Source organism: Pteronotus mesoamericanus, unplaced genomic scaffold (genome assembly GCF_021234165.1).
Source record: "Pteronotus mesoamericanus isolate MK-2021 breed Mesoamerican mustached bat unplaced genomic scaffold, CSHL_Meso_final contig_25, whole genome shotgun sequence".
Classification (NCBI taxonomy): domain Eukaryota; kingdom Metazoa; phylum Chordata; class Mammalia; order Chiroptera; family Mormoopidae; genus Pteronotus; species Pteronotus mesoamericanus.
This window is the reverse complement of record NW_026555105.1, coordinates 17,746,977-17,761,090: the sequence shown is the minus strand read 5'-3', so window position 1 is coordinate 17,761,090 and position 14,114 is coordinate 17,746,977. Positions and strand designations below refer to the sequence as shown.

The 14,114-nt window shown below is 53.0% G+C and overlaps 1 protein-coding gene across 1 annotated transcript in view; it reads left to right on the top strand.

Annotated features, from left to right (window-relative positions):
• MMP24 (matrix metallopeptidase 24) overlaps nt 1-14,016 on the top strand; it is a 41,580-nt gene extending 27,564 nt beyond the window's left edge. Inside the window, exons 5-9 of the mRNA XM_054573843.1 lie at nt 3,791-3,952; nt 6,116-6,330; nt 8,347-8,485; nt 9,954-10,220; nt 12,118-14,016. Of these exons, the coding sequence (XP_054429818.1) occupies nt 3,791-3,952; nt 6,116-6,330; nt 8,347-8,485; nt 9,954-10,220; nt 12,118-12,455 (1,121 nt within the window). The 3' untranslated portion in view covers nt 12,456-14,016. The remainder of the gene's footprint in view (nt 1-3,790; nt 3,953-6,115; nt 6,331-8,346; nt 8,486-9,953; nt 10,221-12,117) is intronic.
• Nucleotides 14,017-14,114: the final 98 nt, after the last annotated feature.

The window sequence follows — 14,114 nt, the reverse complement described above, 5'->3', positions numbered from 1 at the left end:
TGGCTCAGATGTGTCAGCTGAACCCAACCATTGTAAAATTTACCTGGGGAACTTTTTGTTTGTTTGTTTTTCTTCCCCCGGGGAACTTTAAAAAGAAAAAAAAATTACCTAAACCCTGATCCAAAACTCCTGAATCAGAAACTCCTCTACTTGTGTATTTAAAAGGCTCTCTGGAGAACCACTGGATTGTAAAGGTGATTCTGATTCTCCAGCTCGTTGGAGTCTGGGTGAAAGGCAACCTGGCCCACCACATCTCTAAGCTGGTCTTGGGTACTGCGTCCCGGTACTTTCTGTCCCCAATTCTTTCCAATGAGTCAAGCAGTGAGGTCAGCAGAATTCACTAAGCTCCGCTGGGGAGGGAGCCCAGCCGCAGGGAAGATGATAAGACAGGAGGAGTCATCCAGACCAGCCGTCACAGGGCCCTTCTGCAATTACTTCAGTGACTCTTCCCCACCTTGGGAGCTAGACTCAGCAGGGATCATAATCTCCATTTTGAAGATGAGGCAAGTAAAGTTCCAAGTGGTTGAGAAATTCACACAGTTGGTAAGTGGCAGAGCCTGGTGTGAACACAGGACTCTGAATTTATAACCATCGCTCCCAGTGATTCTGCTGCAGGTGGTCCAAGGACCACACCTGGAAAAATACTGAACTTCTGGCACTGTCCTGTCCTGGCTGCTGCCACCTAGTCCTCTCAAGCACAAAGCTTGCCCTCAAAGAGCTCACACTCCTGGATGAATAAGAGTGTGTGCTAGAGGCTATAATGTAGGGTGAAAAGTGATCAGTGCCATAGAGATAGTTTAGATAAACTGGTGAGAGAGTACAGAGGAGGAAGCACTCACTGCCAGTGGGAGAAATCAAGGGGGGCTTCCTGGAAGACATGGTACTGAGCTGAACTTTGAAGGAATAAGGCTATTTCAGGTAGAGGGGGCAGCATTGCCAAAAGAATAGAGGTGAAGGGAAATGCTATAACCTTTTGCGGGGTTAAAGGAGTCAATCAGATGGGCCCCACCAAATATGGAGGTCCTAAGAGAAGGAAATGAGGCAGAGATAAGGTATACCTGAGTAGCCAAGTAGACTGTGGAGTACTTGCTAAGGGGCCCAAGGCTTTGAGCTCCCAGCTGACAGGAACACCCCCTCTTGGGGATGGTGGTCCTCACACACAGCTCCATGTGACGCAGCTAATTAAGAATGATAGTTATGTGCCAGGGGCCGGTATGAGTGCTTCACATACCTTGACTCATTCATCTTCACCTCAATTCTTATGAGGCACCCTTATTCCCTTCATTTTACAGAGGAGGAGATGAAACCTGTCATGCTGCTAGGATATGGCAGTGCTGGGATACCTGGCAATCTGGCTCCCAGGGATTGTACTTCTGACCACAGGCATCTTCTCCCTCCCCCTGCTTTTCCACTCTCAAGCTCCAGGGAGTTCTCTGGCCCCTGGCCCTGCTCCTTCCACCCCACAGAGCAGCCCACACATCACAGGTCTCCTGGGTTTCTGTGCAGTAAGATGCCAGCTCCCCAGCTCTTTGCCTCTTGGTCCCTGGAACAAGCCCACAGCCCCCTTCCTTCAGGGACTTAGTCTTTTCTATACAGAGACCCGGGAACAGAGGCTCACAGAGTGACAGACATGGGCTGAGGACAAAGGTGTAGTCTGGCCAGGCCCTTGCAGCCCTGCTCCCTGGTTTCCAGCTGAGGTCCTTGAGGATGCCCCAGAGAAAGAGCCTGGTCAAGAGACAGTGGCCCGAACAGCTTGTCCCAGGTGGAAGAACAGGCCAGGAGCAGAGCCAAGACTGGACCCCAGGAAGCAGAGCTGCCTTCCGCTGGCTCTAGTAGCCGTCTTTGTTTGGGATGGAGCTCGGAGATGAGCTCACCCTTCCCTGCTGCCAGAGGGACCAGGGCCTGAGGAAGGAACTGGGGGCGGCCTGGCCTCCTTGTGCCAGGTTGCCCTTCCCCAGCAGAAGGCAGCCCCAGGCTCTTGGCCAACCTTGCTCTGATGCAGCCCGTGCCTCCTTCGCTGAAAACGCTGGTGGTGTCAGCAGAGTGGCAGCCATGCACACGTCTGGGTCTGCCACACGGGGCTCTTTTCTTTTCCCAAGACTTCAGCCAGGAAGGCCAGAGACAATCCTCAACCCTGCCTGACCCTCACAGGGCCCTTGGCTGGATTGGGATAAAGCAACTTGGCCAGTGATACTGTGGCCAGAGTGGACACTATGACTCCTGACAACCTCCTGGGCTCCTGGCAGCCTCCCCTGCACTTCAAGGTGGCAGGCATGGGCCCTTAAAGCTGGGCAGTAAGAGGCAGGGCTCAAGGGCATTCAAATGCCAGAAGTCAAGGCAAGTAGGGGTCTGTCACTGGACAAACAAGAGTCAGGACTGTTGATACAACAGCCTTCCCAACACCCAGCCTGCTGCATTTCTTTCACGGAGCTCGGGTTACTTAATTCCCCCCTCCCCAATCAAGCCCTGCCCTGTCCCCGGCCTGCATCACAAGTCAGGGGAGTTGGCTTTAAGAGGATGTGGTTGCTAGAACCCCACCGGCCTTGTTTCCCTTCTCATCAATGGACTTATTCCAGGCACCGACTTTCTCTGTCGCTTGTATGGTAACAAGAGCTACCCTGCGGTGCATTGCCCTCTGTACATATTATCTTATCCAGTCCTCACACAACCATATAAGGTAGGATGATTTTCCCATTTACAAATGAAGAACGAAGCTCAGGGGGTAGACCTTCTGGCTAAATTCCCAAAGCTGGTGGGGGTACAGCTGGAAATGAATGAGGTCTGTCCACCCAGAGGCATGAGGTCATGACCACTATGCCATGCTGCTGCCTCAGCTTCATACTCGGGATCCCGTGCCCCACTTTCAGCACCTGGACCTTGTTGTTTTTCACTCGAATTTGAATCCCTGCCTTGATCTTAACCACAGCTCAGTTCCTTTAGAACTGAGGTCCTGCTGGACTGAGAGCTGCCGCACGACCAGAGCCCCACCTGCCCCGGGGTTTCCTGAAGCGGACCTCCACCCTGCCGCCCCAGGACGCCCCTCTGCTCATCCCACGGCCTCTGCCCGGTGCAGGCCCTTTTCATCTCTCACCTGGGTCCTTGTCCTGGCTTGTGAACCCACCCCTCTCACCCTCCTGTCTCTGGTCTCACTGCCCTCTGCACCTTCCTCCAACCACAGCCAGAGTGATGTCATCGTGTCACCACCCCCAGTCCTGCTTAAACCCCCCACCGGCCAAGCAGCCAGTCCAAATTCCTCTGCGTGGCATCACAGAGCCCTGCTTGCCAGCCTGGCTGACCTCATCTCTCTCCAGCCCTCCCCTCATGCTTTGTTCCAGTGCCAAATGGAATGAAACTGCTTGTCCCTGGATCTTGTTTATAGCTTTCCCTCTGCCAGGAATGCCATCCCCACCCATCTTCCTCTCCCACCCTGAATCCATTCTCCTGACTAACTTCTCTTCCAAGACTCACCTTAAGCTTCACCTTTACAAAGATTTCACGGAACATCTCCCTTCAAGTTTAAAGGACTCCTCCCTTCTCTGGTATCCTCACTCAGCCCTTACAGACCTCTATTAAAGCACCTGGAACACTATTTTCATGTATTTTGTTTTTCTCTCCCTATCCTCCATTATATCAAGAGTTCTAGGGGTAGTGTTGTGTCTGATTTCTCTGTATGTCCCAGTGGCCAGCACAGGGCCTAGCGCAAAGTCTATGGGTGTTTGCTGACATAACGGATTGACTGACTAATACCTAAGTGGTTGTCCTGAGCACCTCCCAATCCCCCTCTCCACAGGGAATGACCTCTTCCTGGTGGCTGTGCACGAGCTGGGCCATGCGCTGGGGCTGGAGCACTCCAACGACCCCAGCGCCATCATGGCGCCCTTCTACCAGTACATGGAGACACACAACTTCAAGCTGCCTCAGGATGATCTCCAGGGCATCCAGAAGATCTACGGTGTGTGGCAGGGGAGAAGGGGTCACTGCTTCTACCACGGGGCTGGGCTGTGGCTGCCTGCCTATCATGGGGGCAGGGGAGGCAGGGGGGTGGGCATTGCCATCATCCCCATAGCTGCTGTGTCTCTGACAGATGTCTAACCTTGGGAGACTTTTGATGTCATTGCTTAACCAGAGTGGGCAAGGCTACCTCCCCATCCCCCCGCCCCACTCCTCCCTTGCCTCCATCTTGGGAAACCCAGGGGAGGGCCTGAGCTGCTACTGGGAGGGACAACAGTGAGTAGGGACCCACTTACTCTCCCTTCTCTCCCTCCCTTCCCCTCCATACACCTTCCTCTAGCCTCTTGTGGTTCAGGTCTCAAGGGGTCCCCTAGCCAGGAGATTCACACATCTGTCCAAGTAATGGTGATACAATGTGATGAATATTATAACCAGAGCTTTTTTCTTAAATAAGAAAAAATAAGAAGTTAGGCTGATATCTTGATAAAGTATGAGAGGCTTGTTGCCATGCCTCCCTCCCAGTTCTCCTGTCAGGCTGGTATGTGAGGTTTCTGTTCTGGCAAGTAGGTGAAGATGGAAGACCAGTTTACTTGAGCAAATGCTTGTCCATATAGCATAGCCCTGCTTCCCATTGCCCCCAAGCTACAGAGAATAGAAGGGCTCCCTTCGGAGGTCCTGAGGACCTCACAGAGGGGGTGGCCCCACCCAGAGCCCTGGAGCTCAGGCAAGCCATCCATAGTTGAAGCTTCGGAGGACTGGACAGGGGTGGTGGTAACTATTTTGAAAATAGAATGGACAGGATTTGTGACAGATCAGACATGGGGTGAGGAGAAGGATAACAACAAGGTCTCTAGCTTTAATAATTGTGGAGAATAGGATTGACCAGTCTGTAGCTCAGACATCTGGGCTGGGATCTTGACCTGGGAATCCTTGGTATCCAATATAGTAGCCACTAGCCACAGGTGGCTACTGAAATTTAAGTTTATATTAATTTGACTAAAATAAGGTTAAATTTTCAGTTTCTCTGTGGTACTACCAACTAGTCACTCATTTCAAGTATTTGGTAGCCACGTGTGGCTAGAGGCTACTGTATTGGGCAGTGCAGATATAAAGCATTTCTGTTGTTACAAAACACCCTATTGGATGGCTCGAACATTGAGAGTCTTTGAAGCCAATAACCTGGATGAAATCACTTAGGGTGGTGATTCTCAACTTGGCTGCCCACTGAAGTCACCTTGAGATTTCAATAAAAATACCAATACAGGCCCTCATCCCAGAAATTTGGTTTGAATTGGTCTGGGGTGCCTTCTGAGCAGCAAGACTTTTTAAGCTCCCCAGGTGATCCTATTATGCAGCCCAAGTTGAGAATCTCTGACCTAGGAACCAAAATAGAGAGAGAGAAAAGAAGAGGGAGCAGGGCTACCCCACCATTAGGGCAGAGTGGGTGAGGAAAGGCTGCCAGTAAAGGAGGGGCTGCGAAGGAACAGTCCATGAAGGAGGAGGAAAACCAGGAGAGCGCAGGGTTCTGGAAAAGAGAGAAGAGGGTTTCAAGGAAAGTGTTTCTATGGTGTTGTAACTCAAAGTGTGGGCTTCAGACAACAACATGAGCATCAGCTGAGAGCTTGAAGAAATCACAGCTCCCCCGCCCCCTGCTAGACCTTCTGAGTCACAACCTGCAATTTATCAAGATCCCTGGAGGATTCATAAGCACAGCAAAGTCTGAGCCAAATGACCACTGGATTTGGCAACAGGGAGGCCACTGGTGACCTTGACAGGGCAGTGTCATGGGTGACAGAGCAGAAGCCATATTGGGCCAGGATAAAGAATGAAGGGGGTGTGAAGAAGTGGAGCTGGCACGTGTGGAGGGGAGCAGAGAAAGAGGGTTGGGACACTGAGCCTAAGAAGGGACACATTCTCTCACAGCGGGAGAGAAGAAAAAAAAGAAAAGATACCAGATTTGAGGGCAGACAGATAAGATTTTCATTTAATGGTTATTTTTCACCTAGTTTCTCAAAATTGGGGAAGTAAGAAATGGGGAGAAAAGACAGGAGGCTGGAGTGTGACAGACTTGCTTGTCTCAGAGCTGCCTAGGTGATGATGAGACAAGGGCAGTGGGTGGCAGGGAATGGCTGGCCCCTTTCTAAGATGCAGCCCCTCTCTCCAGGACCCCCAGCCGAGCCCCTGGAGCCCACAAGGCCTCTCCCCACACTCCCCGTCCGCAGGATCCATTCACCATCTGAAAGGAAGCATGAGCGCCAGCCCAGGCCCCCTCGGCCACCCCTCGGGGACCGGCCATCCACACCCGGAGCCAAACCCAACATCTGTGATGGCAACTTCAACACAGTGGCCCTCTTCCGGGGAGAGATGTTTGTTTTTAAGGTAGGGCCAGTCGACTGGCACCTTCCAGGGGTCCCCTCTTATTTCTTTCCCACCATGGAGCCAAAGGTGGCTGCTGTTCTGGGATTTGGCCTGCTATGGGGCCTGGATGAAAGCTGGCCCAATGGCCAGCACACAGGGGTCTCTTCTGGTGCTGCTGAGTGAATCAAGAGGTGGGGGGGAAACAGGTGACCCTTTACCTTCCCGGGGTTAACGATGGGGAAAGGTGCTGGAGACCGGCTTCTGGTCTGTAACTTTAAACAAGTCGTTCCCCTGCTCTGGACCTCAATTTCTCCATCTGAAAACTAGGGAGTCACCCCTCTGACAAACAGAGTATGAAGATCAAATCGCGCGTGGCCATGAAGATGGTGGCTTGCAGTAGGGGCTGGCACAGTGGTGGCTGTGTCTGTCTCCAGATCCTACCAGGGCTGAGAGGCTGGTCCTGAGGCATGCCTGACAGAAAGCAAGCCAGGCTACATCTTGTCACCTGTCTGGTTCTGTCATGTTAGCCCTGGGCTGACTGGGGGCCAGCCTGCTTGGCATGTGGCAGTTGGGTTCTAAGGGAAGCAGACTCTGAGGTGGTGTTCGGAATGCAGGAGTTTGATGAGGGAAGCAGGGTCAAGCAGAAGAAGACAGGCAGCCGCCAGGCCCACTGCAGACTCATCCACCTCCACAGGGGCCTCTGGAGCTTGGTTGGCCAGTCAGAGTTATCCCACGTTAGGCCCCAGAAGGCTGGAACTTTATACCCCTTGCTTCTCCCAGTCAGTGGTAAGGGAGGGTATGACCTTGGGGGAACTCTTTGAAGCTGGACCCACCCCAAGAGGCTGACAGTTGAAGACTGCCTGCTGACCACAGCCCCAGCCTCAGAGGCAGTAAGCCCTCCAATGAAGGGGACCTGGGCAGCATATCTCTGTCACACTGGGAGGCTGTGGAGGACTCCCCACGCCCCTTGTGGAGTTCTCCCCAGCAGGTTTTGAGCCTTGAGCAAGAATCAGGCACCCTGCATCAACCTAGTCCTACCTCTCACTGAGCGGCTCTAGGAAAATCAGTTGGCCTTCTTCAAGACTCTATCTCGGATATACTTAACAAGAGCTGTTAAAGTCAAAATAAGGTTTAAAAAACTGGGTGTGAAAGTACTTTGTAAAACACCTTTAAAAAGTCCTTTCTAGCTTTCATACCATCTTTTAGGAATCACATTCATTCTTCCATACTCTTGGATCCTCCAATTGAGTGGTTCCTAGGCAAGTCTAGGTTTCATCATCCTCATTTACACATAAGAAAACTGAGGTCCTGGGAGGTTATGGGCCTTGCCCAGCATGCCTACAGCCAGGGGCTGCAGTGAGCCAAAGCACCAGTTTGAAGAGGAGGGCTTTTATCACACTCTTGGCCTACTTATCTGCCATTTATTCAACCTTGACTATGTGCCCCATGCTATTCTATGCACTTTGCCTATAATCTCTCATCTGATCCCCCATTATTACCCACATTTGCAGGTGAGGCTCTTTAAGTACTATGCCCAAGGTCATGCAGCTCTAAGTGGGGAAACCTGAATTCACACCCAGGTCTTAGGAGAATTCCTATGATTTGCTTCCCATGGTCCCTGCCCTGCTGGATGGAGCCAGCCATGTATGAGGAGGATGCGCTGCCCAAGATCAGTGACCACCAGAGCTTCCCCCAGCCTGGGGAGTGGCCCTGCTGACCTCAGTGACTCTCTTCTGCCCTCATGTGGCTACTCTGGGCCCCTGCACCATCCTTTCCTGCTCCTTCACACCTCCTCCCTCTATCAGACATGTCTGCTCTGTCTCATGGCCTCTCCCACAGCAAGAGCCACCTGGGGGCTTACTTGCAGAGAGTTAATGAGCATCCTGTCTTCCTCACAGGGCTTTGAAAATTAGAAGCAGTAAATGGAAAGGTGTCACTGAGGGTTTCGAGGCTGGGCCCAGAGGAAGGTATTGGGTTGTTGGGGTGAGCACTGGGTTCAGAGGCTATGCCTCTTCCTCTCCCTTCCTTAACCCCCAGGATCGCTGGTTCTGGCGCTTGCGCAATAACCGGGTGCAGGAGGGTTACCCCATGCAGATCGAGCAGTTCTGGAAGGGTCTGCCTGCCCGCATAGACGCAGCCTATGAAAGGGCTGATGGAAGATTTGTCTTCTTCAAAGGTAATGGGGGCCTGTGCTGAGGGACCTGGGATGGTTCCCTGCCTTCAGGACCCCCTTTTTCCATCTATAAACTGGAAGAGGTGGGCGGGAGGCAGATGCACTCCAACAGTCCTTCTAGCCCTAATAGAGACACTGACATCTGACAGGACTGATCCCTGCTGGCAGGCAATACACAATCTGGGGAAATCAGGTCAGGGAATGGTTGTTGGGGCATGTATGAGCCAAAGTTGGTGGGGCGACAAGCCTCAGTCACATGCAGTAGAGGGCTGTACAGGCCATTGAAGACCATCACTGTTCTGTGGAAGGCCAGCATGTCAGTTCCATAAGAGTCCAGAGGGAGGAGGTCACACAGCCCAGAAGCTGGAGAGATCAGGGAAGGGGGGAGGGGGTGGCTAATGTGGGCCGCATGCTCACCCTGTGCCCACCCTGCGCTAGGTGGTTTCACTTCAATTATGGTGGCCTCGGCTGGGCTCCAAGAGGCTAAGATACAGACAGTTGCCGAGAAGCAAGGAAAGCGTTCCAAAGGGGGAAGGGACAGCATAGGCAAAGGAGGAGTGTGGGAATGTGCACGTGTGTGGAGCCCCGCATTGGAAAGCTGTGAGAAGAGGCCTGAAAGGTAGTTTTGGGGTGAGGCCTGAGGAGCCATTTGCCAGGCCAGAATTTAATATTGGTCCATTAGGGCAATGCTGGAACTTCACTGTTTCCAAGCAGCAGAGAGCCAGAGAGCACGTGCAGAGGTAGGGAGGCCATTTCTGAGGTGGTTGCTGAGGCTGAGGAGAACACTGTCTGTATGGCCCATAGCAGGGGGGAGCAGTGAGGGTAGAGACCCCTAGAAGATCAAAAGGCCTCAAGAGAGGCAGAGTACTGAGAGGAGGAAGAGATGGGGTGAAAGGTGATACCGAGATTTTGGGGGGACTCTGGGAGGTTGAAAGGTGATGAGGGAGGGAGCCCTCTGTGGACGAGATGAGGACCTCCAGGAAGCCAACCTGGAAATGCCTAGAGGCTGGTGGGCTATCTAGTGGGGTACCTGCATCTGGTGCTCACATCCTCTGGAAGCGTGACTGTGGGCTACAGCCTCAGAATTGGGTGTCATTGGTGGAAGGTGGGGGGAATGGGAAACGGGGAACACTCGTGTGTATAAGTAGCTGAGGTTACCCAGAGAGGAGAAAAGAGCAAGTCCCATGAATGGAAAGAGTGAAACATGGAGCTCGGGCAGCGTAGAGTGAGTTGTCCAGGATCTGTGACTGGCTTCTGGCTTCTTGCCCCCTAAGCACCCCCTAAGGTCTGCCTGGGACACGAGGCCTCAGTCTCCCACTGAGGAGATCAAGTGGGCCTAGGGCTGTTTCCCCTGACACTCTGGTTCTATGAACGACTTCAGTCCCAGGAGAAGATGGGCAAGTGGCACTAGCCACAACCTCTGCCACTGAGTGACCGGGGAAGGCTGATCCTGGGCTTCTCTTGGCCACAGGTGACAAGTACTGGGTGTTTAAGGAGGTGACGGTGGAGCCTGGGTACCCCCACAGCCTGGGGGAGCTGGGCAGCTGTCTGCCCCGAGAAGGCATTGACACGGCTCTGCGCTGGGAACCTGTGGGCAAGACCTACTTTTTCAAAGGCGAGCAGTACTGGCGCTACAGTGAAGAGCGGCGGGCCACAGACCCTGGCTACCCCAAGCCCATCACCGTGTGGAAAGGGATCCCACAGGCTCCCCAAGGGGCCTTCATCAGCAAGGAAGGATGTATGTAAGGGCCGGGCTGGGTGGGAGGGGTCTCAGCAAGTCCCACGGGCACACTCTCAGGGTATCCAGGTTCGAGAAACACCACCTAGGAGCAAAGACAACTGCCTCATATTCACCCATGTTCACACAGTAAATTCTCTTACCAGCTACCAAGTCACAATTTCTCATCCTCAGGGATGATTCGCAATTGAGAGATGTTTTCATAGACATACTTCTTTCCTTCAGACAGCATTCCTCAGTGGTCCTCAAGTGTACCCTAGGAGTTCCTTGAGTTATCAGATCTGAAAAGCAATGATGGATATGATGGTTCAAAGGTGATTTTTCACAGGGCTTGAGGGAAGGAAGGTAGAGAGAGAAGACTTTTTTATTTATGAGACATTTTCCAAGCTCCTTCTGGAGGCCAGACTAGGAGCTTCTCAAGAGGAGGGTCTGGATCTTGCCAGGTGCAGAGTAGGTAGGTACCCATAAATGTTCATTGAATACATCTCCACTGATATGATCAAAAGCACAGCCTGGCTGGTTTCACATCCCATTTCTACCACTTACTATGAGTTTGGGCAAATCACCTGTTTTCTGTTTCCTCATCTATAAAATGGGGATAATAAGGGTACCTACCTCATAGGGTTTTGTAAGGATTAAATAAGATAAATTATGTAAAGCACTTAGACCAATGCCTAGCACATGCCCCATGCCATATGCTTTAGCTGCTATCATCATCATCATCATCATCATCATCATCATCATTATCATCATCATCTTGTTGGTGTGTTTTAGTTTACATGGAATGACAGATTCATTCACTCCACAATGATTACTTAGAACCAGGTTGTGCAGGAGGGCTGAGGATGGAGCAGAGAACAAGGCTTATACTGCATCCTGGCTCCCAGGCCAGAGGCAGGAAAGTAAGGTAGCAACAAATGCTGTAAGGGATAGAAATGCTGTGAGAGAGCAACTAGGCAGAGGGGGCCACGTTAGAGAAGGTCATTGGGAAGGACTCTGAGGAGATGTTACTGGTAAGAAAGCCAACAGCCACAGGGACAGAGCAGCAGCTATCTGGTGGCTCTTCTATGTATCTAATGCTTTAAACACATGATATTGCTTTCTGGGGAGCCTCAGAGACAGATGACATCAAGGACTTTGGCCAATGAAAGTCCCAGCCAGGGTTGGGAGCCGGCCAATGAGAGCCTTCTGAGTGCATTGCTTTCCATCTCTGGACTGGCTGGTGACTAAGGCTGTTGCTGGGAGCCTCGTGGTTGCCCCCCCATCCCTGCTACCTTCTTTCCTTCCAGCCCCTCTCCTAGAAGGATCCGAGACCCTGCAATCAGTGTTGCAAAGTGATGTGTACCAAGCCAAAAAAAAAAAAAAAAAATCCATGATAAATGCAGAGGTAGTATCCGCTGTCAGCAGAAGGAGAAATCTTGCTCCCTGCCTCCCTTGGCTCAGGCAGCTGGACTGAGGCCCTAGTGCTATGGACACAGTGCCGCTCAAGCCCTGAATTGGGGGCTTGATCTGACCAATGTGAGGGTGCCAATGGGCACAGTGTGACAGAGTTGTGGCCCCAGGCCAAGAAAGGTCCTGTCCAGCAGGCACAAATTGAACTTACTAATCCTACTTAAAGCCCCTCAATGGCTGCTCCAGGTCCTGGGTGCCCCCCTCTGCAACCACACTATTTGTAGGATGTGCAAAACACTGCACCCCCCACATCCAAGTGTGCTGACACACTGCTCCCACCAGCTCATAAGCCCACCCCTCCTTCAGAGCTCCTCTGGGGCTCGCCCAGGGTGGGAGAGGTGCCCCTCCTCCATGCTGCCACAGCACCTCACACCCTCTCACACACCCAGAGCAGGTACAGGAGAAGTATCTGGGAGTGGTGGTGATGCTGGGCTGTGTTTTGCAGATTACACCTACTTCTACAAGGGCCGGGACTACTGGAAGTTTGACAACCAGAAACTGAGTGTGGAGCCTGGCTACCCGCGCAACATCCTACGTGACTGGATGGGCTGCAACCAGAAGGAGGTTGAACGGCGCAAGGAGCGGCGGCTGCCCCAGGATGATGTGGACATCATGGTGACCATCAACGATGTGCCAGGTTCTGTGAACGCGGTGGCTGTGGTCATCCCCTGCATCCTGTCCCTCTGCATCCTGGTGCTGGTCTACACCATCTTCCAGTTCAAGAACAAGGCAGGCCCTCAGCCTGTCACCTACTATAAGCGGCCAGTACAGGAGTGGGTGTGAGCAGCCCAGAGCCCTCTCGATCCACTCAGTCTGGCCATCCAGGCCCTTCCTCACCAGGGCCTGAGGGGCAGCTCTGGCCACTGCCCACCGGAGCCAGCAGGGCCCTAGGCCAGGGGTCATGTAGTTGAAGTGGTGGGTGCATTGGCCTAGGCTGAATGTGGGGCAGGGATTGATGGCAGCTGTGCCCTAGAGTGAGTGTCTGGCACCCAGACGCCAGTCTTCTGTCCTGGGTAAACTGCTCCCTACTCAAGGCAATAGGACAGGCACCAAGCCAGGAGGAGGCCCTATGGTCACTGCATCCAGTGGTGTCCATGAGACACCACAGCTTGGTTCCTGGCTGGACCCAGCACCTTCTGTGGGAAGCCAGCACTAGCACTCTCAGTCCCATCTGGGAGAAGCCACCAGTCCTGGTCCCTCTTTGCCAACACCTGCTGGTCAGATGTCCCCCCACCCATACCCCACTGTTCTCCAAGGCTACAGGACCCTGCTGCCAACACGGTGGGTAACAAGATGGGTTTCCCCTGCTGGCATGCAGCAGATCCCTCAGGAAACCTGCTCCATACACCAGGGTCTCCTCTGAGACCCAGGATTTAGGGTCACATGCTGCAGGCAGGGCTGTGGCCCAGCTGGGTCTCACAAGGACCTGGCTGTCACATCTTGAATATTTAAATGTCCTGTCTCTACTGTTTAAAGTCCCATTCTGCAAAGGCTGCTTGAGGCTTTAGGTGAATTAGAGGTGACTGTCTTGGTGATGAGGCCAGCGTGGCAGGCCCTCCCCCATGCGATGAGGACCAAGGTGCTGCTAAGGCCACTCTACCGCCCATACACTCCAGAAGCTGAGCCCTGCTCATGAGGCCAAAGCGCTGGGACAGGAGCTGACCCCGTGTCTGGAGGCTGATCTGAGCGTGTGACCCTCCTTTACTCCCTGACTCTGGCCCCATTCCCCATCTCCCCTGTAGCTTGGGGCCTGGGGACTCAGCCTGACTAGTTACGTGAGGCAGAAATGGCTCCAGGCCAACATCCTCATGGCCTTGGGGTAAGGGACTCGGGGAAGTCTTCTGAAGTGCTCAGAGCCCACACTCCCCAGCTACACGGAGGCCCACTCAATCTCTCAGCCCAGAACCAGTGTTCACATCATGAGCTTGGCCCTTACTAACCCAGCTCACTAGGCCCACCTTCCTGCATTGCTCTTTAGAAAAGGGCACCCCCAATGGGTCGTGGCCCCAATCCTAGGGGCCCACACTACACTGTCTCTGGCAGGGATTCCTAGGGGTCATCTTGCCTCACTCCAACCCAGTGGAGGCAGCCCTGCTTGTCACTGAGGAGCCCGAGGTAAGACCAATGGGTTCAGTGATGCCGGGTGGCTCTTTGCCAAACCCAAGAGGCAGTGTCAGTCTTTAGGGTGCTGGCAGGGCCTCAGATGTCATCCTGGCCCTCTGAGCCTACAGAGACCTTGCCCTGACCTGTGGCCTCTGGTCTGTGGGTTGGCTTAACCTGTAGGAGACAGGGACTTCTGCCCTGGGAACTGTCTCAATCAAAATCTCTTGTCCCAGAGGAACCTATTTGGGTCCACTGTGTTCCCTGTCATTATCCTTCTTTTTTGCATTTTGGCCAAGGGCGGGCTCCCTGGGGCGGGTGGGGAACAACTGTGGAGATATT